Below are 23,794 nucleotides of genomic sequence, written 5' to 3' on the forward strand. Positions count from 1 at the left end.
CCACTGACCACAAATATACAACCTCCCCACACCTAGAGATCCCCAAGCCACAGACCACCCCCAAGTTTGGCCCAGACTCCTCAGAACCTGGAATTTGGCATAGTTCAGTCAATTCAGGCATCTATTTCCAAGCCACTTGTAGAAAGAAAACCTGCCAAAGTGAGATGGGAACAGCCAAGTCTCCGTTCCGTAGCCAGCCCTCCCCAGGACACTGTCCCAGATCTCGTCAAGGTCAGGCATTACCAGGAACTGAATTCAGTTCAGGGTCAGCTTTCTGAAAAAGCTGAAATGTGGGGAGGGCGAACACATACCTTTGAATGAGAATTCCCATCTTGCACCCCTGCCCTGTGCTTCTGCCCCTCAGGATATAATTTTTTGTTTACTTAACAAGACGGTAAAAAAAAAAAAAAAAAATGGAGCCAACCCTGAACAAAGGGCTCTCCTCCAGTCTAATCCTGCAGTCTAATTAAGCCCAGCTCCTACCTCTGTGCCAGGAGAACCAGTTTGCCCAGACTTAAACAGCTCACTTGCGGGGAGTTTGGTAAACTCCTGCAGAAATAGAGCTTTGGGCTCAGAGGTGCTGTGGTCAGGTGATCAAGTCTCCTCATTTCTTTGTTTTCCCTTTCCATGGGGGGGTCTGATGGTTTTGCTGAGCTGCATAATAGGCAGAGACTTTCTTTCTCAGGTTACAAATGCAGCAGCTGAGACCTGAGTCTTGCCTACACAGGACTAATGGCTGAATCTTTTTAACATGTTTCTTGATCACTTAGGAGCTGTCAGCAATTTTCCTAGCACTCATTTCACCTGGAGAAATTACCTGCTCTGCTTCCGTCTGTGGCCACGTCAGTGAGGTGAGGCTGGGCAGGCTCTCCTTGGCTCTGAGCCCTGGCCACCCCGCTCCTCATTATGTGTCTTTGGGTCAACAGACTGGTATGGAGCCTGTCTAGATTCTGCTGAGGTCTCATGAGCACCATGCTCCTAGGAAGACAGCCTGCTGGTCCCCAGATCCCTGTAGCCTTCCCCTCAGCAGTCAGGGGGCTTGGTTTCTGCCACCACATCCTCTGGGACCTGAGTGATGGGCTCTTCTTCCCTGAGTGCCAATTCACCCAATGCATTCCTGAGAATCTCCAGTTTATCAAAGACCCTCTGAACTTGAGCTATTATTCGGTAGCTTGGTAGTAACTAAGCACCTACTGTATGCGTAACGCTGTGCTAGAGGCTGGGGGTGCAAAAATGTGACACCCTGAGGAGCTTACAGTTGAAAAAGTCCTTGAAAAACCAAAAAGTTGTTATTATTGTACACTCGTTTACTCAACAAAATTTATTCCACTTCTACTTTGTGCTTCAGGTACTAAGATGAGTCCACTAGAGGGAAGGGGATCGGGATTTATTGAGGACTTAGATGAGCTGGGGGCTCTGCGCTGTGTACTTGGTTCAACCTGGTTTAACCTCCAAAACGATCTCCATTCTACAAATAAAGAACCTGAGGCAGGAGAGGGTCAAAGTAATTGGCGTATGAATCGGGGCCTCCTCTGCACCACCCATGACGGTGCTGGCCCTTCTGAATTGCCTTAGTTAACAGGTGAGACTGCTCACCAGTTGGTCACTATGCAAGGTCAGATCATATCAGCCTGCCGGAAAATGTGTGGCTTCCTAAGCTCGAGTCGCACTCTTTTTCCCCTTTGAGTTGTTTATACCTTCACTGCATTTCATCTTTATGTGTTCTCTCAGATTTCACAGTCTGTAATTCTCCCCTGGCACAGTTAACACATCTTCAGAGAACCCAGGCTGGCTAATTTATGATGGTTTCTCTTGTGCATGTAATCTAGATCTCCATTCGGTCCATTTGGCCTACCACTCTGGAATTCCTCAGAGGAAACTTTTAGCCACAAGATGGGTCAACCTAGAGGAAAGAGGATGGATGGATGGATGGATCTTGCCATTCTCATACAGAGTCAGCCTGGTTAGTGACCAGATATCACACTTTCCCATATTTGGCCATTACTGAAGAGTGTATACTTTACAAGTGACTTCTTTTTAGCACTTGTATAAATAATATTTTTTTTATTCTGACAGAGTCCCATTTATAATCTTTCTACCATTAAATAACAAATGCATTCCTGCATTCCTTTTAGGTGCCTCCAGAAGGTTTCAATTGTTTATTCAAAGGCCAAACAAGTTCTGGAATCAAACGAAATCAATCATTAACAAAGTGATGAGAAACGTGCTTCTGGTAAAATTTGTTTCTTCCCTTTTCAGGATTGAAAGAAGAAAAATAGCTCTAAATGACAGCCAGAGAGAGGACAGAGGTCACACAGAGTCGTAAAAGCCTGATGCCTGCTTCCACAACCCTTAGAATTACACTCTCAGGTCATAATTTCTAAAATGAAAAACATAGGCCAGTCGTGCCGAGCTCCCACGCCAGGATCCAAAACTGCCCAGCTTCCTCCAACACTCAAAGCTCAGCACAGCAGTGACAGCAGCTGAGCACATCCAGCCACACACGTGGTGCTGCGGAAGGTGCCCAAGACCTGTACATGTGCTCCCGCTGCTTGCTCATCCCAGGACGACTGGGAGTATTTCCAGGGACCTCACTGGGCCCAGCACATTGTGAATTCTGCTAGGGATGGGGTCCAGAGAAGGCCTTCTTTCAGTTGGTGTTGTCAGACCCAAATCCTGGCCTTACAGGAACACTTTCGTAACTTCCCTGGACTCAGCGTCTGTGATAAAAATAGTCAGTTATTTGTCATTGCTGTGTCCCACATAACTCATGTCCAAACAGTGATTTATCTGCTTTATTCTTTTCCAGTGTCTGAGCATAGTTAGACCCTCCATACAGTCTAGTTCTTAACTCACCATCTTCTCATTCCCCACAACAACTGTTCCCAACCCTTGTCACTTCCTTGGGTTTCTTAGAAGTCGGTGCTCCCTAAATTTCTGCCTTTTTAAAATTAATTCATTCATTCTTCTATAATTTATTGAGGTCCTAGCACGTACCAAGCCCCATTCTAAGCAATTAGGGACAGAGCAGTGATGGAGCAGACATGGCCTCTATACTCATGATGGAGCTTATGATCTAACTTACAGTCTCCTCTCATTCCACATACTCTTCCCATATCATCTCATCCCTTCTCCAAGGTTTCCGTTGTTACCTGTATCCTGACAACTCCCTCTTTGCTTAGCTGACCCACGGACCCATCCAACTGTGTTCCAGACAGTGTCATGTAAACATGCCAATTTGTGATTGGCAATGAGGAACCCAATCTCCATGTAAAGAGGGATGGTTGAAGACCACAAGCGCGACTCTTATCCCAGAATGCCTTTATCTTGGGTATACTTGCTCGGATCCCAGCTAAAACCACCATTATGGAAATCCTCAGAAGTACAGCTTCTCTGCCAGCTGCCCAGACATGGATGATATTCCTGCCTTAAATTTCCACAGCAGAGTAAAAGCCAGCTAGAACATTCAGCAAGACTTTGTAGAAAGTTCCAAAGGAATAGAAGGGAATTAATTTTTCACCAGGTTTAACTTACAGTTGGCCATTGGCTGTGGTTTCTCTTACAGCCCTCTGGCTGGATGGCCCTCACAGGACCTCTGCCTACCCTGGCCACTCAATTAGAGCAGGATGCATTACCACCCAACAATACTTTAAACTCACCTAGAGTGGGTCTGCACAGAGAGAGGTAGGAGCCCCCTTTCCCTGTTGCTTAAGGTCCACTTTCTAAAACCACAGTTCCTATCTAAAGACTTGCTTCTTCTGAGGAAGTTTGATCTGATGAGTGGCTCCTCCCTTCAGGAGAGACTGCTCTCATCCATATAGATCGTGGCCTTCCCTCACGACCCGAACAGGACACAATAGTCTCCCTCTGCACAGAAAGTACACAGATTGTGGTGTGAGAAGGAAGGTAAGGACAGTAATCATTTCCAAAGTACTTCACACTCAATATGTATAAAACCAAGCTCAACATATCTTTCTGGCGTTCTCCCTCCACATCTTCTCATCTTCTGCTTATTCTTGTCTTTAATAATGACATCAGCATCCTCAGAGTCACCCAAGCCAGAATCCTGGGCTCAGCACTGTGCCTCCCACTCAGATTTCCACACCTTCTACCTCTCAAATGTCTTCCCAATCTTCCCTCTCCTTCCTATGTCCGTGTCTTGGTTTAGGCCTTTTCACCTCTGCCTGGACCAGGGCAATGTCTTCCCCACGGATCTTTTTGCCTCTGGTTTTCCCTGCTCCAATCCATCCTCCACAGTGCAGTCAGGGTGATTTTCCTTAAATCATTATCCCACTATACATATATAAGGTTGTTGCCCTGGAGCCAGACTGCCTGGATTCAAATCCGCATGAGTTTTGTGACCATAAGCAAGTTATCTAACCTCTTATGACTCATTTTCCTCATCAGTAAGTACGGATGACAGTACTTACCTCAGAGTTGTCTTGGGGATTGTGACAGGCTGCTTCCAAAATGGCGCCCAATGATCTCACTTTCCAGTACGCATGCCCTTGGGTGGTGCCCTCCCACTGAGCATGGGCCACACCCAGTTACTTGTTTCTAATCACTAGAATACGGCAAAAGTGATGGGATGTCACGTCTAAGATTAGGTTCTAGAAGACTTTGACTTCTGCCTCTCTCTCGCTCACTTGGTCTCTCTTCTCTCTTGCATGCTCTGGTAAAGCAAGCTTCCATGTCATGACTGCCCTGTGGAGAGGCCCACATGGCAAGGAGACGAAGGTGGCCTCAGCCAGTGATAACTGACCCCTGCTAGTAACCATGCGATGGGGCTGGGGAGCAGATCCTTCCCCAGTCGAGCCTTCAGATAAATGCAGCCCCACCCAACACCTTGGTTACAGTTTTAAGAGAGACCCTGAGCCAAAGGACTCAGCAAAGCTGTGCCTGAATACCTGGCACACAAAAACTGTGAGGTACTAAATGTTGTTCTCAGCCACTTAGTTTTGGGGTAATTTGTTATGCAATAATAGATAACTAATACAGAGATTAAATAAAATGATGCAGCCAAAGGGCTTAGAATAGTGCCTGATACACTGTCAATGAATATTAGCTATTATCATTGTCATTATTATTACTTGTTTAGACACACTACCAGTCTAAAGCTCTGTGAGAGGAGGGACCATGCCTATTTGTCCACTGGGTCCCAAGTTCTTGGCATAATTCTAGATACAGAGTCCTTTAATCAACAGTAAATATTTGTTCACTAAAAGAATGACCAGCAAGGAATGAACTGGGGTCCTCCAGACTCTTTAACTCTCTGGCCAGAAAAGGGGCCATAAAGAATTGGAGAACCAATCTAAGGGCCCAGGTTCTCTCTCCAGCCAGAAGACCAAGAAGTACAGCGGTAAGGGACCATCCCCAACCGGCTGGAGTACAAGGTCCCTTTGTGGTGTCGCGGCCTTCTTGAGCCCAGGCTGCATATGTCCCAGGAGCAGTTATCACAAAGCTGGCCCTTGTGTCTGCCCCGCATCCCTGGAAGGCACAGAGAAAACAATGAAACCATCATCACCAACCTTCTTTCCTAGCCAGTATGTGGACCGGGAGGCAGGGGAGAGGCTGTGTTGGACTTGGCTGGATAACACCATTTTTCTTGACTGAGGAAATATATACCAGCAGGGCTAAAAGTAGACGGTAGTTCTCACCCAAGAGAGCTCTATTCCCCGGAGGTCAATCTTCCATCTACACATCACCCACTCCTGCTTAAAGACTCAGTTCAAATGTCTCCTCCTCTATGATGCCCTCCCCAACTTCCCAGCTCCTGGTATGCCCTGGGCCTAATGCCTTCATTTGATCGTGCTGTATTCAAGGTCTGAGTGAATGTGTTCCTGGAACAGCCTAGCCGTCCAGGACAAAGACTGTGTCCTGTTTGCTTTTGTATCCCTTGTTTCAGCAGAGCTGACAAAGTAAGCTCCGATGCTGAATGAATTACAGAGTAGTGTTGCATTGAGTTCAAAGGTTGCAGAAATAAATCTCTAGAAGGGCATTAAAGCCCCTTTTGCACAAGAATGTGGAGAGGAGAAATAAAGGGTTCTGTGTGGTTCATCCTACAAAGGAACCTCTCCGAAAGCACTATACTCCCTGGAATAAGGAATTCCGTACTGCAGGGCACACCACCCTAAGTCTGAGGAATTTGAGCTACTTTCAACTAAATGACCCCCCCTCCTCTGTACATTGACGGGTACTCTCCCTTATCCTAAGCCAGGGGTTCTCAAAGTGTGGTCCCCAGATCAGCAATATCAGCACCACTTAGGACCCTGTTAGAAATTCAAATTTTTGGACCCCACCCCAGACCTACTGGATCAGAAACTCTGGGGGCTAGGCCCAGCCATCTGTGTTTTAAGCCCTCCATGTGATTCTGATGCATGCTTAAGTTTGAAAACCACCCTTCTAAATGCACTGAAACTCATGTGAAAAGACTTTAGATATACACTCCAGATTGATTTAAAATTAAGATTAAACGAGAACCCAAGCCAATACCCCTTGCTATAAAATGCCCAGGATCAGTGAAACACCCCCACTATTCTCCACAAAACAGTTCAACAGGCAATTAAATGAACTCAGCACATTTATTTTAAATGTGCAAAATGAATTTTCATATCCTAAGAGTAACACCAGATGTTTTACCTCTTTTTCCTAATTGATTTTCCAGCCTACAGCAATTCGTCTTTGTATTTTCCAGTTGGATCATAACGCAGCAAGAAGAGTGTGTTCCGGCAGGATTATTAAATGCCATGCATTTTAAAACAAGCACTGTTCAGGCCGCCATGAATTATCTGGGTGGTTGTCTTCCCGAAATATTTAAAAAACAAAAGCAAAAAACCAGGCAGCTATAGGTACCAGGCAGCTTTGAGCAGGCAGGAAACTCAGCAAAGGCCTTTTCAGGGGACTGGGTCTCCAGGCTCTTGGCTGGTTACAACGCTGAGTCCTGGGCATTGAGCCCAAACCTGAGCTCTTCTCCACAGTCCTGCACTCCCTGGTACCGAAGGATTTGCTAGCTGTAAAACCTGCAAATCGATTTTCAATGAAAAGTTTTGTCTTTAGAACGAGGAAGGAAAAGTAGGCTGGGGGGTGGAGGTGAATGGGCCGAGGGGCTGACAAAGGCATGAGGCAGTGGCTCAGAGAAGCCAGCCTGTGGATCCTCTCCCTGCTCTGCGCCTGGAGAAGCCCAGACAATTCCCCTCTGTTGGCCAATAGGCCTGGCTGCACAGGAGGCCCTGTTCTTGCCTGTTTAAGTGGGGGAAAGGTCAGCAGAGACCAGGTTTGCCTCACTCAACAAAAGCTCTGTGAGTCCAGAGAGAAACAGAAGTCTCAAGCTTTAAAGCAAACTTCAAAAGGGATCTACTCTGTCTCTGCCTGGGGTGTGGGGAGAGGGCAAGAGGAAGAGCCACTAAGTGCTAGAAACCGAGAAAGTGCTGATTCCAAAAACAAAAAACCACACTTCTTAGGCAGCTAGGAGAGGTTGGCACTATCAAGTTACCTTCCCTAGAAACTGCTGAAAGCTGGCAGATCTGAGCTATCATGGACATAGGATTTTCATGTGGTCTCCAAGTATAAACTGCCTGTCTGGTTCTGAGACCCCCTGCAGCAGGCTAAATGTCTGAAATTAGAGCTCATCAGGATTAAATCTCAAAATGTGGCTGCTCTGACTTTAAATAACAGCCCTCCAAAGCATCGTGTTCTGCCCATGATGTGGCGGTTTTCAGTACTTAGAATAAAGCATTCTAGGTTCCCTAGAGATACACACTCAGATAAAGTTCAGCAATAGAAGAATCAACTTCTGATTCGGGCTTTACCCAGGAGCTCCAGCTCCAAAGATAACCTACAATTTCATGGGGTACAGTGTTGACCCTTGAGGAGCTGAAGGGAACCCAGTAACCAGGCTTCCAGACAGAGTATGACCCCACACTGGTGATTAACGGAAAAAATGTTATCTAAATTTAAATTGCACAAATGACAATTTTAACTTTCAAAGAATAGGGAGCAAAGGCCCCGTAAGAGATACAAGTGTCTTTAGGACACAGTACACATTAGGTCGAAAGTTTTGATGCTGGGTGCCTAAGTACCACACATAGTCTTCTTCTGGGCCTGGGATAGGAGCAAACCGGTCTCCCATGGCCACCCAACCCCCACACATCCCCAAAGGAATTTCATCCTCATTTACAACAAACACTATTAGGGAGTTGGTGGCTAGAAAAAAACCTTGCCTAGCTGAATTCTCTTGCCCCAAATTCATTAAGATATTCTTATATACTATTAAACCACAGGAGCCATTTTATAAATGTCATCATCATAGTCTTTTAATATTTTACATAAAAAACTGTATACACAGCTTATAGAACTTTTATGTAAACATCATAAGCTCACCACTTTGTCATTTGTCAGTTTATTTAAAAAATAAAAAACAAGACAACAATTTAGTAGAAGTACCACTGGGTGGGGAAGGGGGGGGAGGAAGGAGACTAGGGGCAGGTTCATTCTCTGTACAGAGATGCAGAGAAAATTTCACATAGTTTTAGAGACTGTCTTGTGAAAAAAAGGGAGGGGGGAGGGTTAAATAGGCCCCAATACTTGTTACTGCTGTTTATCAAAATAGTGTGCATACCTGCACAAATAAAATAACAAAACAGTGTTGCCACTTTTTTCAAGAAAACAAAACAAAAATTAGTGGTTTCTTTTTCCTTTTTTTAAAAGTCATCACTTTTTTTGAAAACATCAGAAGTAGATGAGGTTACAGCACACAAGTGTGGTCGGAATGCTACTGTCTTATGCAAATGACAAGTGCATTAAGTGTCAAACAATGAAATAATTGTGCAAAGAATTCTCTCAAAATAAAACCCAACAAAATTTAGCCTTTAAATAAATCAAATAACATCAGTTTCTTGGACTAAACAATGTTCACTTGTAGGACAGGCACAAAGTTCGCTTATGGCAAAAACAACCTGCAGCACACTCTCCCTCCTGCTGCCCACGGCTGGTGGCTGGTGAGGTGTTCGCTGGGGCTGGCCCGCAGGAGACGTGAGTCTGGAAGCTGTGTCCTCTCAGCCCCAAGTCAGTTGCAAATGTCTTCCCCAGGGGTTGGAAAGACGACCAAGTCCAGTTCATGCTCGGATGGGCGCCTGAATCAGGCTGGGCTGGAGCTGTTCTAGCGCCCTGTCACTCCACCCACCACCACCATTAAATAACACCATCCTACCTCCGAAAATAAAATTATATCTGTATTTATATAACACCCCATCCTCCCCAGCCCTCCCCTCCCGCAGTTCCCGTGGTCTATGTTACACACAAGAGATAGCAGGCGTTCACTGGTTATGGGCGAACGTATGATGGGGCTCGGCCGTACCCCGGCGCCAAGCTGCTCTCCAGGGACCAGAGGCGGGGGTGGAGTGGTACGGGAAGGGGGAAGTCGGAAGATAACACACAGCCACACACTCAGAAGAGGCTTGGCTCTTCAGACAAGGGTGCTCAGGGCACCCTTGGCACTCAGCGGGGCGCCTGAATCTGTGCAACATAGCTGGGCGCACACAGACACTGGAAAGGGGGTGCCCAGTGCCTCCCATGCCGATTCCCGGCGCCAGAGCCACGGCCTCCACGCCACGGCTGCCGGGCGGGAAGGCAGACACCAGACAGTCCGGTGGGATCATTGAGGGAACCGGCCCGGGAGGGGGGCCGCGCTGGCAGGGGCGGGCGGGCGCGGCCCTCATAGCACCTTGCAGCAGTTGATGCAGCCGTTCTGGGAGCCGTAGCGCTTCTGCAGCGCGGCGCGCGTGGCCGTCTCGAAGACCTCACGCACGCCCTCCTTGGTCTTGGCGGAGCACTCGAGGTAGTCGTAGGCTTGGATGCGCACGGCCATGGCGCGGCCGTCGTCCGTGCGCACGGGTTCCTGCTTCATGCGGGCCAGCTCCGTGCGGACGTGCTCGTCACTGCGCAGGTCTTTCTTGTTGGCCACCAGGATGATGGGCACGTTAGGGCAGAAGTGCTTCACCTCGGGCACCCACTTCTCGGGGATGTTCTCCAGCGAATCCGGGCTGTCCACCGAGAAGCACATGAGGATCACATCGGTGTCCGGGTAGGAGAGCGGCCGCAGGCGGTCGTAGTCCTCCTGACCCGCCGTATCCCACAGCGCCAGCTCCACCTGCTTGCCGTCCACCTCGATGTCGGCCACATAGTTCTCGAAGACGGTGGGCACGTAAACCTCGGGGAACTCGTCCTTACTGAACACGATCAGCAGGCACGTCTTGCCGCAGGCGCCATCGCCCACCACCACCAGCTTCTTGCGGATGGCCGCCATGAGCGGGCCGGGCCCGGGCAGCAGGAGGGGGCCCGCGAACGCCTCGCTGCCGTCCCGCTCGCCGCTCACTGCTCACCTCGGGCTGCGCGCTGGGGGCAAGGGTCGCTAGCTGCACCCAGGCCCCGCGGTGGCGCGTCCGCTCGGTGCGCTCCGGCTGCCGCGGCGGGGGCGGTGGGGGCGCGGGGGCATAGGGCGCACCGTGAGTCTCCGCGCTGCTCCCGGGCGCTGGCCTCGCTTCTCGTCCCACACCCGGGTCAGCGCCTTTGTGCGCAAACGGTGGCTGGAGCCGCGGCCCCGACCTGAACTCCCTCCTGGGTCCCCCTAGGCCTCTCCGAGAGTACGGGAGAGCACACGACTCCGGCCGGACTGCGGTGGCAGATGCAGGCTGCGGCCCTAGCGCCCGCTATTTAAAGAGTTCGGCCACTTTCTTAATATAGCTGGCCAATGGGAAGCGAGCCGACTGAGCTCATCGCTGCGGAGCTTGGCTCTGATTGGCGGTCCGCTGCAGCCCAGGGGCGGAGCCTAACAAACTTGATTGACGGCCCAGGCCGCGGGGCTGGGAGAGGCGGCGATTGGGGAGTCTGCGCCCGGGCTGGCGCTGCCGGGCTCTGGTGACCCCAGGGTTCCCTTCTTCTTCGCAGCTTTTCCACGCCTTGCCAAGCCCCCGGAGCTGGCTGCCTGGAGCCCGCGGGGCCTGGCGGAGCGGTGCCGAGAGGGACAGCACTTTGTGGGGCATTGGCGACTCCCTCCCACTCAAAATTGCCCCGCTTCCTTGCAAACTCCCAGCGGGTGGTCTGACCTGTGAGGGAGGGGGCGGCTCTTTTAACGTGGTTTTGTTTTTAAATACACACACACACACACACACACACACACACACGTTTGTTTCCAAGCAAGGTTTTTTTTTCCTTTTCTTTTACAAGCGGCCCCTCCCTAGTCTAGTCTGCCACCTCACCCTCCTCACCCCAGTACTCACCCTGGAGCAGCCCTAGGTTTGGACACAGTGGAAGAGAGAGACTACTGTGAGCTGGGTGGACCGGGGCCCAGCCTCGCGGCTCTTCCAAGTCCTACCGCCTACTCCTTGCCCTGCCCCCAGGCTGAGTCTCTAGGTGAAAATTAGGGGAAGGAGGACCAGTGAAAAGGGAAGGACAAGGCTGGTTGCAGAACTTCGTGTCCACTTAAAGGAAGTTACCACGCAGAAAAAGATAGCCTCGGCCCTGGTTTGCATGATTAATTCGGATGCTGGTCGTCTGAAGTAGACAGTACAATAGAATTTAATCACCTCACACCCCATTGGGCAAGAAGAGGCAGAGGCCCCAGGAGGAGTGTGGGAGGAGAAATGTGAAGGCAGGGGGACACAGCAAATTAGTGAGGTGCTACGTCCCTAGCCTCCTGCTACACACCAAGACTTAATTCATCCATCCCACTGATCCCGGCAGAAGGTGATACCTACATCTGATCTAAGTCAACGGATTTCAAAGGACATAAGAGGTGGGAAGTGGGGAAGGGAAGTAGGGAGGGCCTCCCGGGAAGGAGGAACAGCATGAACAAAAGCAGAGAGGTTGGAAAGAATAGTACAAACTCTAGGAACCATGAATAACTTAGTGTAGCTGCAGTTGATGGAAAAAGCTGAAACTCAGGTTAAGGCCTAGATAGAGTACCAATTCAGCAGGTTGGGCTATCTCCATTGTAGAGACCAGGGGATGCTTATTGGTTTTTCTGCAAAGGAGAGACCTACCACGGCATGATGAGGTTATTGCCTCATATTTCTGCCTCCCTCTCTAAGAATGGAAGCTGTTGGAAGGCCAGGATTCTGTCTTATCTCAGCATCTTGAAGATGTAGCACAATGCCTGACCCACTATGCAGGAATCAGTAAATGACTGTGGAAAATTCACCTAAACGCTCAGGAACTCAGCTATAACTTTCTGGGGGTCTCCTACCTCAAATACCAGTCTCCATCCAACCAAACCCATGCTTCCAGCTGTAACTGAGTCCTGATGTTTTAACCTTGGATTCATGAATTGAGAGCTAGGTCTCTATAGACTCAGTAGCTATACTAAGGTCAAATAAGACATTAGTGCTGCTAACCCGAAGAGCCCACCCTATAGAGAATATCTAATCCAAAGGACCAAAAGTGTTTCCTTCACTCTGGGTTAGCAATATACAATGCCCAGCTTTTTTGTTTCGTTTTGCCTCTGGTTTTCAGATCTAAGGAACTGAACTGTCAACAAGTAAATAATTTTTCCACAGTGGGTCCCACGGAGAGAAAGGAAGTTTTTTGGTTTAAGGCTCCAATCTGGAAATGTTTTCTTTTTCCTTTTTAAATTAATGTATTAGAAAACTCTCATCTGAAGTTTTCTTCTTTCAGTCAAAACCTTTTATATCTGTATAGTTAACACTGTTTTCCTTGGTCTTAATATAGCTTGGGAACCTTGGCTATGGCCTTAAGCTTCAAATATTGTTAAAAATTAAACAATTAAAACTTTGTGCCATGTATTTTTTTAAAAACTGAAATATAAAGAATCAGGAAAAGGGATTTAATTCACTCATTTCCTGATTCTCAGACATGTTATATGAGGTGTTCCAAGCTTGAATCCCAATATCTAAATAATTTCTAAAAATATTCGTTTGGTAAATATGCCAAAGTAAACAAATAGGAAAATCCATGTTCTGCAGCAACTTCTTTCTGTGGTATTCTTTTTTCTTTTTTTTTTTTTTTTGTCCAAATAAAAGCTCCGTGGAGACTGGATGTTTCAAAGACTGCTCCACTCACAGGATAAACTTTTCCAAACTAGGTGATGTGCCAGACAGTCTCCTCCCTACCTCCCCTTCCTCTTCACAGTATACTCTCACTGAAAGGAGAAAACTGTCTATGAGAACAAATCATTTTAATAATTAACTATTAACATATAGATTCATTGTATGACAGATACCCACACCAGTGAAAGAGCAAAATTATCCTTCAGACAAACGGAGGATGTTAATCTACTTCCAGTCTTCAGCTTAATTTACTTGATCTTTACTTTGTCGGGTGTCTCCTACAGATCTGTAAATCACCCCCAACTCCTCCCAGAGATCGGAGACTGGAATGTTCACTGGATTTTAGCACCACCTTGTGGCAATCTTTACAGGTTTTGTTCCTCTAAAAAAGTACACATGCTATATGATTACGATAAACCTAATTGAGCCAAAGAGCATGCATTTCATGACTGTTTTTATTTTGAGATCTTTCATGGAATGTAAAACCCTAAAGAATGTTTTACAAAATTCTTCAGAAACCCTTCGCATATATATTTATACACACATGTAACTTTTTATATGTATACACTTTAAAATAACAAATTAGTTCCTAGTTAAATAGTAGTTTATAAAGGAGATGAGAAGAAAGAGATAAAGGGTGTGTGCAATCTCAATAGTACAGATAACAATGGACTTCATTTTTCTGTAATTGTACAGAAATGTAAAACAACTTTAACCACAAAAACCACCTGCTCTTTTGCCACAGTTAAGAAATCCCTTATTAAACTAAGTAGTCAGTTAGTTAATTAAGAATTTAAAAAGACACAGTCATTATTGGATATTCTAGTATAAGTGGAAGGAATCTTAATTCATTTACCAATAAGCATTTACTAAGAGCTATTCCTGACAGCCATTTGATTTTTGATTTTTTTCTAATTTAAGGAGTAGCCAAAGTCTCTAAGAAAATTGTTAACCTTCCATCTCAATGCAATGAGTTTTAAAAAGGGACAGGTTCTTCTAGAACTAGCCATACTACTTCTGGTGGAAAAACTGAGGCAGTCCCATGTGGTCAGTTTGGGACCCACTCAGCCATGAGTTAGTTACACAACGGAGCAGTCATGCTGCTTTCTGGGGTCTCCAGCAATGAGCAACAGCAGGTAAAATATCCCTCTCTTGCCCTGAGATTGTGACCCAGTGCGACCCAGGCCTAAGACGAAGAAGGCTGGGCTCACAGGAAAACCACCATAGCTAGACAAACTTCAGAATTTGGCTAATGAACTCTGATCAGACCGTCTGTCTTTCCAGCCCAGGGTCAGGCCAAGGGGCGCAGGCAGTGGGCAGGGGGCAGGTCGTGATGGCTCTGAAAATGCACTGTCCCATACAGTAACCACGAGCCACGTGTAGCTGTTGAGCACTTGAAATGCTGCTGGTGTCTCTGAAGAACTAAGTTTTTAATGTTATGTAATTATAATTAAATTTAAATAACTTAAAAACTGATATTCAGGGTGAGGGAAATGGGGAGATATTAGTCAAAAAGTATAAACTTCCAGTTGTAAGATGAATAAGTTCTGAGGATCTAATGTACTGTATGGTGATTGTAATTAATAATATTGTATTATATGCTTGAAAGTTGCTAAGAAAGTAGATCTTAAATGTTCTCACCACAAAAGAGAAATGGTAATTATGTGACGTAATAGAGGTGTTAGCTAATGTATGGTGGTAATCTTATACAATGTCATCAATTATATATCGATAAATCTGGGGGAGGAGAATAAAATGAATACTGATATGCGCCACCAAAAAGTAAATAAAAACTCATATTTGATTCAGTTATTGGAAAATTTTTATGTAGGTTTGAAACAACTTGGTTAAGCGAATCTACTTTTTCCTACTGGAAAGCCTATGAAATCTAAATAGATCGAGTATTTTAGATGAAAATTTAGTGTCCAAATTGAGATGTGCTATAACTATAAAATAATCTGAATACTTAGATGGAAAACATGTAAAGTAGTTCATTAATAATTTTGATAGTAATTACGTGTTGGCCTGATAATATTTTTAGGTATAGTAGATAAATATTTAAATAGATGAGATTTAGTAGGTTGGATACATTTGGTGATAAAATTCAAATTAATTTATATTCTTTAATGTGACAACTAGAACATTTTCAGTTATATATGTAGTTCACATTATATTTCAATTGGACAGCACTGTTCTGCAAGTTCATGTGGCTCCCTGGCTGTTCCCCCCATCACTATCCTCTCGGGAGTCTCCCTTTTATGAGCCCTCTGGCCTCCTAATCTTCCTGCAAATATGATGTCCTTTTATTTGTCGTAAATTCACGGATGGGTTTCAGAGGGTCTCAGACACTCAGATAAACATTGTTGTTTGGGCAACATGGCGCCTCCTCATCCCACTTTCCGTCACTGCTTTCCAGACCAGGAATCTCCAGTGTTTGTTATCTGTCTCCTCAAAGCAGCAGCCCCAGCCCAAGCCTGTCCAGCTCTCATCCCAACACTAGGCAGTAATTTCTAGAACAGTAGAGGCTGTTCAGGCCTTGTTGCATGGTGACTGATTTCCCTTTCCAAAAAAGAGAATCAAAATCTAATCCTTGTCCAATTTGGGCAGCAAAATGGGGTTATAGATTGTCTTCTGGAATTCTCATATCAACCACAGTCTTCCCAATTCAATTCAGTAACCAGGGATTGAGGGGAGGGAGTGGAGAAAGGAGGTTAAGGCCCAAAAGGTAAGTAAGGCTTAGAACCAACATGTAAGGAGACACACACAAAAACACACCAATGTGGGATGTGATGTCACTAACGTAAGTGAAGGGTGGTGCCAGCTTCGCACAGGAGGTCACACTTGAGCAAAGCCTTGAATAACAAGTAGGATTTTTCCAGAACAAAGAGATGCCCATTTGCATCATCTGAAACATTTACTGTGTGGATTTTATGTGGAGAAAGGTTCCAACCAGAGCCATCTGATGGGAAAGGAGAAGTAGCAAGGAGGAGTAGAAAAATGTTCCTCCTTTCACCGTGACAACATCGGGGAGAGGTTTATCTGACCCTAAGGAATAGAAAAGAAGGAAGGAAAGAGGAAGGTCCCAAGAACTTGCCATTACATAAGTGCTCTTATTACAAAATCCACCCCAGCAAGTGCCAGCTGGTCCTGTAGCAAATGCTGAAATTGCACATGCACTTATTAATTTAGCCAAAACTACGCGAAAGTCATGTGTAGACGCAGTAAGCAGAAAAGAGAGAGCCTCATGCCAAGAGGCTGCAGACCTGCTTTATAGGCCTTCCATTCCTATCTCTACAGTTACCTTTCCTATCTCGAAAGGCAAATCATCCTTTCGAGGTCTCACTTTTGCCATTTGTAAAATGAGGGAGAGAACTCAGAAGTTGGAGACACAAGTGTCCACTGGGGTCCCGAAGCGTAACCGTGTATAAGACATTAGGCAGCAGTGGAAACTGAGGAAGCAGAGAACATGCCAAAGCTAAACTAGACAAGCTCAGTGTTTAAAAACAAACTACTGTGCTGTCCAAAATTGGCAGAGGAGAACAGGTTAGATTTGGCTAGCAGAACCAGTCTGTGGCCCAGAGTAGATGAATTTTGTTTTTAACAGATTAAGGGGGCTCACCTACAAAAAATAATGTTAATTTGTACATAAAATGGAAAAAAAAACTTTTATAAAGCAACAAATCCTTTTTATTTATGTACTACTCAAGACCTTCTTTTATTTCAGTTGCTTACACTAAGGTCCAAAAGGTGAAATATTCCAAAGGATGGAACCTAGGGAAGTGTGGTCTTAAGAAGTTATTCTCCAATGGAATACTATTTGGTGGTAAGACAAGATGATATAGGAACATTTGTGACAACTTGGATGGATCTTGAGAGTATAATGCTAAGCGAAATAAGTCAGACGGATAAAGCAGAGAACCCTATGATTTCACTGTATGTGGTATATAAACCAAAAACAACAAAAGAACAAGACAAACAAATGAGAAACAAAAACTCATAGACACAGACAATAGTTTAGTGGTTACCAGAGGGTAAGGGGGGGTGGGGAGTGGGAGATGAGGGTAAGGGGGATCAAATATATGGTGAGGGAAGGAGAACTGACTCTGGGTGGTGAACACACAATGGGATTTATAGATGATGTAATACAGAATTGTACACCTGAAATCTATGTGATTTTACTAACAATTGTCACCCCAATAAATTTTTTTTAAAAAGAATAAATTATTCTCACAGCTGAGAGGTTAGCATTCAGTGAGGTGGGAGATGTCACCCCCTTATGTCAGTCCAGAGGGCAATAACACCAAGTTTTTTCTCTTCCCCTTTTTCAGTCTTGAAGGCAAAGCAAATAAATGATCTAATCAAAGCATTCAGGGATGATTCACTTCTTGTGTTCTCTTATGATGTCAGAATTTTGCAATAGGGGAGGAGTTGCATTCACAATGCGTTTCCACACGCCAGTGCAGTGTGTTACCACCTAAGATGGGTCTGTGGTTATTTATAGCACGAGACTGCTCAGAACCAGACAAGTTGCGGAGCAGAAAATATTCATGGGGAGGCTGTGATGGACACACTTCATCATACTATCCCAGGCCTCTGCTTGTCCTCCAGCCGCACAGATCAACATGGCTCAGCTGAAAAAACTGTTCTCGAGGGTCCTGAACCAGAAAGGAGAGCTTGGAAAATCTCTTTTCAACAACTCTCTGGTGGGACTGCTTCCTCTGTGGAATGTGGAGTTGTGTGAATTCTACTCAATTCAGTCACAATGTATGTTTAAGAAACTGATGCCTTTCTACCTTGGAAATCTCAGTAATATGCCTAGCAAGTTCATTTATTCATTCATTCATTCATTCCACTAATGCTTCCTGTATGCCAGGACCTCAGTAGAGGACCTACCTGCCATGCTTTAAAGAACTCAGAGACTTAGTATACTTGGTACCAGACAGCTATTGAACTGCCTACATCTAAATAAGGTAAGAGCAGGGCTTGAACTTGGCAGATAAAAAGGAGGGGATAACAGCTGCTGCTCTCAATCATTCATTATGCAAACATGATCTATGCCAGCAATGGGTTACAGGGAGGAATTAGAAGACGTCCCTGCCTTCAGAGGAGCTCCTGTCCATAAATATAAATGGCAAAGTAACATAACAGTCATAACAGTTAAACTGACACTTTCAATCTAGTGTGGTAAGTGCTATCGGGTGGGCACAGGGGAAGGGGCTGAGGAGGTCAGAGAAGGTTTGAACCAAGTGGCATATTGCTACTTTGGTGGCACTCATCAAACTACATCCCCCACCCACATATTCACTTCCTGTGTGGTCCCCTCCTATGATGGGGGGGCGGGGGGGTTGGCCATATGACTAGCTTAAGCCAATGGATATCAGTAACAATGATGCAAGCTGCAGCTTGAGAAGTACTTGCTTCTTCCCGGAACCTGGCTGCATGCTTTAAGGAAACTCAATCAGCTATGTGAAGGGGCGGTAGTGATAGGATTTGTGCAACCTCCCGGCGGCAGGCCTCGCGAAGCACAGTTTGTGCAGAACTCTGCCAAAATCTTTCACCTCCTCCATAATCGTTTCTTGAGCCCACACTGGGAAAACAGCACTCCCTGGAGGCAACTTCTTTCCTTTTTCTCTGAAACTCCCCGACTTAAAGCTCTATGGTCATAAAATAAAACGAAGCATACCATAGACCTCTTTATGTTGTGTTACTTTACCCCAAGTGGCAGCAGGGCTGCCAGCAAAGCGATGTTGAAAAGATTGGACTGCAGAAAAGATATGCCCTGCCAGTAAGAAGAAGGAAAGGGGACTTTTATATTTTTCGTGACATAATGATTCAAGCACAAGAAAAATATAGAGAATAATATCTGCCACCTGGCTTTGCTAATCTTTGAATTTCCCGTATTTATTTCAAATCATTTCAGTACAGATGAAGCTCCTGTGTACCCTTCCTCAGTCCTTCTCCCCAGCCCCCCTTCGTCGAATCTTATTTATCATCCCCGTGCACACATTTACACTGCACATGAGTGTGTCCTAAAGAATATGTGGTGGTGGTTTGCATGTTTCAAATGTTTACACAAATAATATCATACTTTATGTCACCTCCGCAGCTTGCTGTTTTTACTCAATGATTTGTTTTTTGAGATGTAGCTATGTTAGCACATGTAGCTGCTGTTCATTCAGTTTACCTATGTAGTATTCGATTTTGTAAATATTTATCCACTCTCCTGTTGTTGGGCATTTTGGTCATTCCCACATTTTTGCTGCTATAAACCATGCTGCAGTGATTCATGCTGCAACCGGTTAGGTCAATGTGTACATGGGGGAGACTTTCTGAGATATACACCTACAGCGTAAGAGGAAGCTTTTCATATGACAAAAATCCTGGATTACATTTCAAGTCTAGGAACTACAGTCAAGGGCGTATGAAATGTGCCTCTGTCTTCCACCCGGGTAGCCCCAGGTCCTAGGTAAGTGAATGTGGCCGGCCACCTTTCCAAGAATGTGTCCCTGACAGTGCCCTTCCATCCAGGCTCCGCAGAAGTCACACGTATAGACCCTGCCGTGAATCATTTCTGTTGTCTTGGATTTACAGCTGGAAATAGCAAAATTCTGGAGTGTTGTGATGATTTATACTAAGTGTGACAGCGAGAGAGTCAGAAGGGAAGGCATGACTCTTTAGAGAAGGGGAAATGGGATAATTATGTGGAAATCAGGAGGACTGATGTTCCACACAGCCATTCCTGGATCATAAACCACCCAGCAAAGATTTATTATTCTCCCAATTCTGTGGGTTCTTTTGTTGGTTGCTCCTAGGCTTCCTTATCCAGTGAGTTTCAGCTAGTGGATTGGCTGGACGCAAAGGCCCAAGAGTCCTACTCACATATCTGAAAGTTGTTGCTGGTGTCGGCTGGGTCACCTTGATTCTCCTCCACTTGGTCTCTCACCCTCCAATAGGCTAACTCAGCTTCCTTACACAGTGATCTTTGGGGCAGCGTTCCCAGAGAGTGGAAGCAAACGCTATGAGGACACTTGTAGGCAAAGCCTAGAACTCACATAGCATCACTTCTGTCTAATTATATTGGCCAAAGAAGTCACAAAGCCAGTCCAGATTTAAGGGGAGGACAAGTTGCTACTCCCTCTTGTTAGAAAGAGCAGCAATGTCATGGGACATTGCAAAGAAGCATGGGACAAATGGCCTCAGCCATCTTTGAAAACAATCGCCCATGATTGAACAATCTGAACAGAGATAGAAATTTACCATTCACCATTAAGATTTTAACTAGAGTCTTCTGTGCAATTTCCAAAATAGGTCAAGATGATATCATTCTCATCAGACTGACTTTCATGATGAGAAAGAGATTCATGGAGGGATAGTTTCTAAATTATTGATGATTGATTGCTCGTTCTTCGACTCACCCGAAAATCCACCTTCAACCTTTGTGAATTTGCTCTTGAAATAACTATTTAAGCACCTTGTGTGAACATGCACTGCACTAGCTACTGAAGACACAGCAGCAAACAAAACAGGTATAGTTCCTGCTATCTTGGAGCTTTCATTCTATGGAAAGAAAAGAGGCATGAAACAATTAATTATACAGTTAAAGATTTAATTACAGTGGTATTAAGTGCCACAGGAGAAGTAAGGCATCTGTAGAGAACATGACCTGGTGACAGGGTCATGGGAAACTTCCTTGAAGAGATATGTGAGCTAATGTTTGAGGAATAACTACTGTGTTTCCCCAAAAATAAGACCTAGCCAGATAATCAGCTCTATCTAATACATCTTTTGGAGCAAAAAACGCATTAGAGTTGATTGTCCGAATAGGTCTGATTTTCGGGAAAACACTGTAGGCATTATACATGCTAACACTGTGGAGGAGGGTGGTAAAGGAATATTTCAAGTAGAAGAAACAGCAGGTACTAAGGTCCTAGAAAGAGAACCGAGGAACCGAGAAATCTGCAGAGGAAAGGGGAGAGTTGACCAGATGAGACTGGAAAGCAGGCAAGAGGCAGATCAACAGGAAATTGTAGACCACATACATCAAGAATATGGGTCTGTCCTCGACTAGTACTCTCATAAGCCGAGGAACAGAGGAAAAGCCATGTGAGGACACAGAGAGAAGGCAGCCACCTGCAAGAAGAAAGTTCTCACCAGATACCAAACCCGCTAACACCTTGATCTTGGACCTCCAGCTTCCAGGACTATGAGAAAACAAGTTTCTTTTGTTTAAAGCCACCCAGTCGGTGGTATTTTGTTCTGGAAGCCCTAGCAGACTAACACAGCATGTGAAATACTGAGGTTTGTGTTTTTAAAAGATCATCCTGGCTGCTAGGGGATGGACCCAAGGAACAAAAATTATTCCTTGGAAATAAGTTAGGAGCCTATAACACACACCTGTGTAAGGGTGGCCGGCTTCGGGCTGGTGGCAGTGGAGATGGAGAGAATGGGATCATGACAGAGATGTGGGAGGCGACCACCATTTCGAGAGAGTGACAGGAATAGAGCCCTGCCTGGTAGATCTGGCTGAGGAGCATTAGGGAGGTGAGAAACTGAGGCAGCAGGTATCAAGTCTTTTAAGAAGTTTGGCTGTAAAGAGAACAAAAGAGATGGGCAATAGATTTACAGGGCAGTGGAGTTATATTTCTTTTTCTTTTCTTCTTTTCTTTTCCCAAAAAAGTTTAAGTTTTGTTTTCTTAGAAGATGAAAGAGACTTAAGCATTTTTAAATGCTGATAGAAAGGATGTCATGTAAAGGTAAATGCTGGAGAAATGCTAGAGAGAAGACAAAAATGTCAGGTCCTACTGGAGGAGGCAGGAGGGATCCAGTCCAATGCACAGTTGCTTTATGAGAGAGAGAAAGTGAATGGAATGAATGGATGAAATTAATGTATAAATGAGAGAATGAAAAGCAACTTCCATTATGCTTGATGCTATGTTGTTGTTTAAAGGTTGTAGAGCAGCTGCCATGCATTTTCAGCTTATGCCCATGTAACCAAGGTAACCTATCCATAAAGTCAGGTTGTGTCTTTCCTCTTCCTTCAGCTGGATTGTTTCAGATCCTCCCTGCAGCCATGGGGATCGGGAGGGGCACGGTGCCACTGTGGTGGGTGTCATGTGGTTTCTGGGCTACCTGGTTGCTGTGTCCTCTGGTCCCGCTCTTGCTCAGAGATGCACCCCTCCCATCTCACTGTGGATTGTTGCTGGGCCCACTCAACCTCACGATCTGGTCATTCTGACAGGACTCAGTTCCTGATGGGTAGTTCCAGCTGCATGGTCATTTAGTGTCCCATGCTCAGAGGTTCTGTCTGTTCTAGGGCCCAGACACATGCCAGAAGTTGTTTTTCAAAAGACATTTAGTTCTGCACCCCACAGGGCCTGGCCTCGCTCCAGAAACCCAAGGGTCTGCATTGTGATTCTCCCTCTGAGACTGACCAGAAACTCTACATGCCATCTTTTCCCACCACTGATACCCCACCACCACAGGTCTACCAGATGGCCCAAGTGGCAGAGGTGCTCGTGGCTGTAGCCAGGTCCTACTGCTGGCCTGCACCTTGCCCAGCCACCCTTTCCCACCCCACTGGTGGCCACCAGAAGGGAGTGAACCTGCAATTTTAACAAAACCCCCTGATGTGCTCAAGCCCTCAGAAGCTTACTAAAAACTTTCTTATTCCATCCTTACAACTTCCCTGTGAAGCAAGGCTTAACCTCCTTCTTACAGATGAGGAAACTGAAGAACAACGAGATGAAGAGATTTTCTCCAAAAATGCTTCCACAGTATGAGACAGAACCAACAAAGAATACCGGGTGCCCAGACTGGGCAATAACATCTTTTAGAAACAGGGTAAGTGGAGTAGAGTAGAGCATGGTACTGGGTGCCTGTGGTGGCTAATTTTATGTGTCAACTCAACTGGGCTAATGGATGCCCAGACAGCTGTTAAATATGATTTTGGAGTGTGTCTGTGAGGGTGTGTCCAGAAGAGATTAGCATTTGACTCAGTACACTGAGTGAAGTTCACCCTCACAAATGTGGCGTCTTTCAATCTGTTGAGGGTCTCAAAAAAGGGAGAGGGGCGAAGTTGCTCTCTCCTTGAGCTGAGACACCCGTCTTCTCCTGCCCTGGCACATCTTGGTTCTCAGGCCTGCACTGCCAGTCACAGCAGCCATGCAGGCCACTGGGTTTGAGCTTCTTTCAGAGTTCACAGACAAAACATAGCACATACTTACACTAAAAAGTACTGTTTGTTTAAATGAAATTCAAATTTCACAAGCAGCCTCTGTTTTATTTTATTTTTTGCTAACTTTGGTAACCCTAGTTTCTTTCTTTGAGAAAGGGGGTGCCAACGATCATGGGCATGTAAGAAGGTCCCAGGAAGGCTTCAGAGAGAGGGCAGGCACTGTCGCTCTTATCCTAGAGTGCTTTCAGCCCAGGCTCTGGGTGAGGAGTGAACCTGGGCTGAAGGGAGTACAGCCTTCCAGCCCTGGATGGGCAAGGGGATATGAGTCAGCCGGAGCGAAGGGTGGTAGATGTCAGGGCTCTCAGAAACCACAGAAGGATGTTTCTCTCAGACCAGCTCCAACACCAGCAGTAAACAGGAAGTGCGCTCCAGCCACAGGCTCACTGCTCGCCTTGCCAGGATTAAGAAGATTCTAAACTAGGATTCAGAATACTAGCTAATGCTGGCATTTGGCAACCCTAAGCTGGATCACCAAGCTCCCAACCCAGAGGTGCCTCTG

At 45.7% G+C, this 23,794-nt stretch overlaps 1 protein-coding gene across 1 annotated transcript; it reads right to left on the reverse strand.

Moving 5' to 3' along the window:
- Positions 1-8,397: 8,397 nt before the first annotated feature.
- RHOB (ras homolog family member B) lies at positions 8,398-11,381 on the reverse strand. Its single transcript, XM_081068026.1, has 2 exons — positions 11,277-11,381; positions 8,398-11,102 (listed from the first exon to the last, which is right to left on the reverse strand). The coding sequence occupies exon 2, from the start codon at positions 10,301-10,303 to the stop codon at positions 9,713-9,715; it is 591 nt and encodes a 196-aa protein (XP_080924152.1). The 5' UTR covers positions 10,304-11,102; positions 11,277-11,381; the 3' UTR covers positions 8,398-9,712.
- Positions 11,382-23,794: the final 12,413 nt, after the last annotated feature.

Source organism: Rhinolophus hipposideros (assembly GCF_964194185.1).
Source record: "Rhinolophus hipposideros genome assembly, chromosome: 12".
In the NCBI taxonomy this organism is placed as follows: Eukaryota; Metazoa; Chordata; class Mammalia; order Chiroptera; family Rhinolophidae; genus Rhinolophus; species Rhinolophus hipposideros.

Bases quoted from the DNA above. Each gene is read 5' to 3' on its own strand.
- RHOB (XM_081068026.1), bottom strand. From the start codon at position 10,303: ATGGCGGCCATCCGCAAGAAGCTGGTGGTGGTGGGCGATGGCGCCTGC.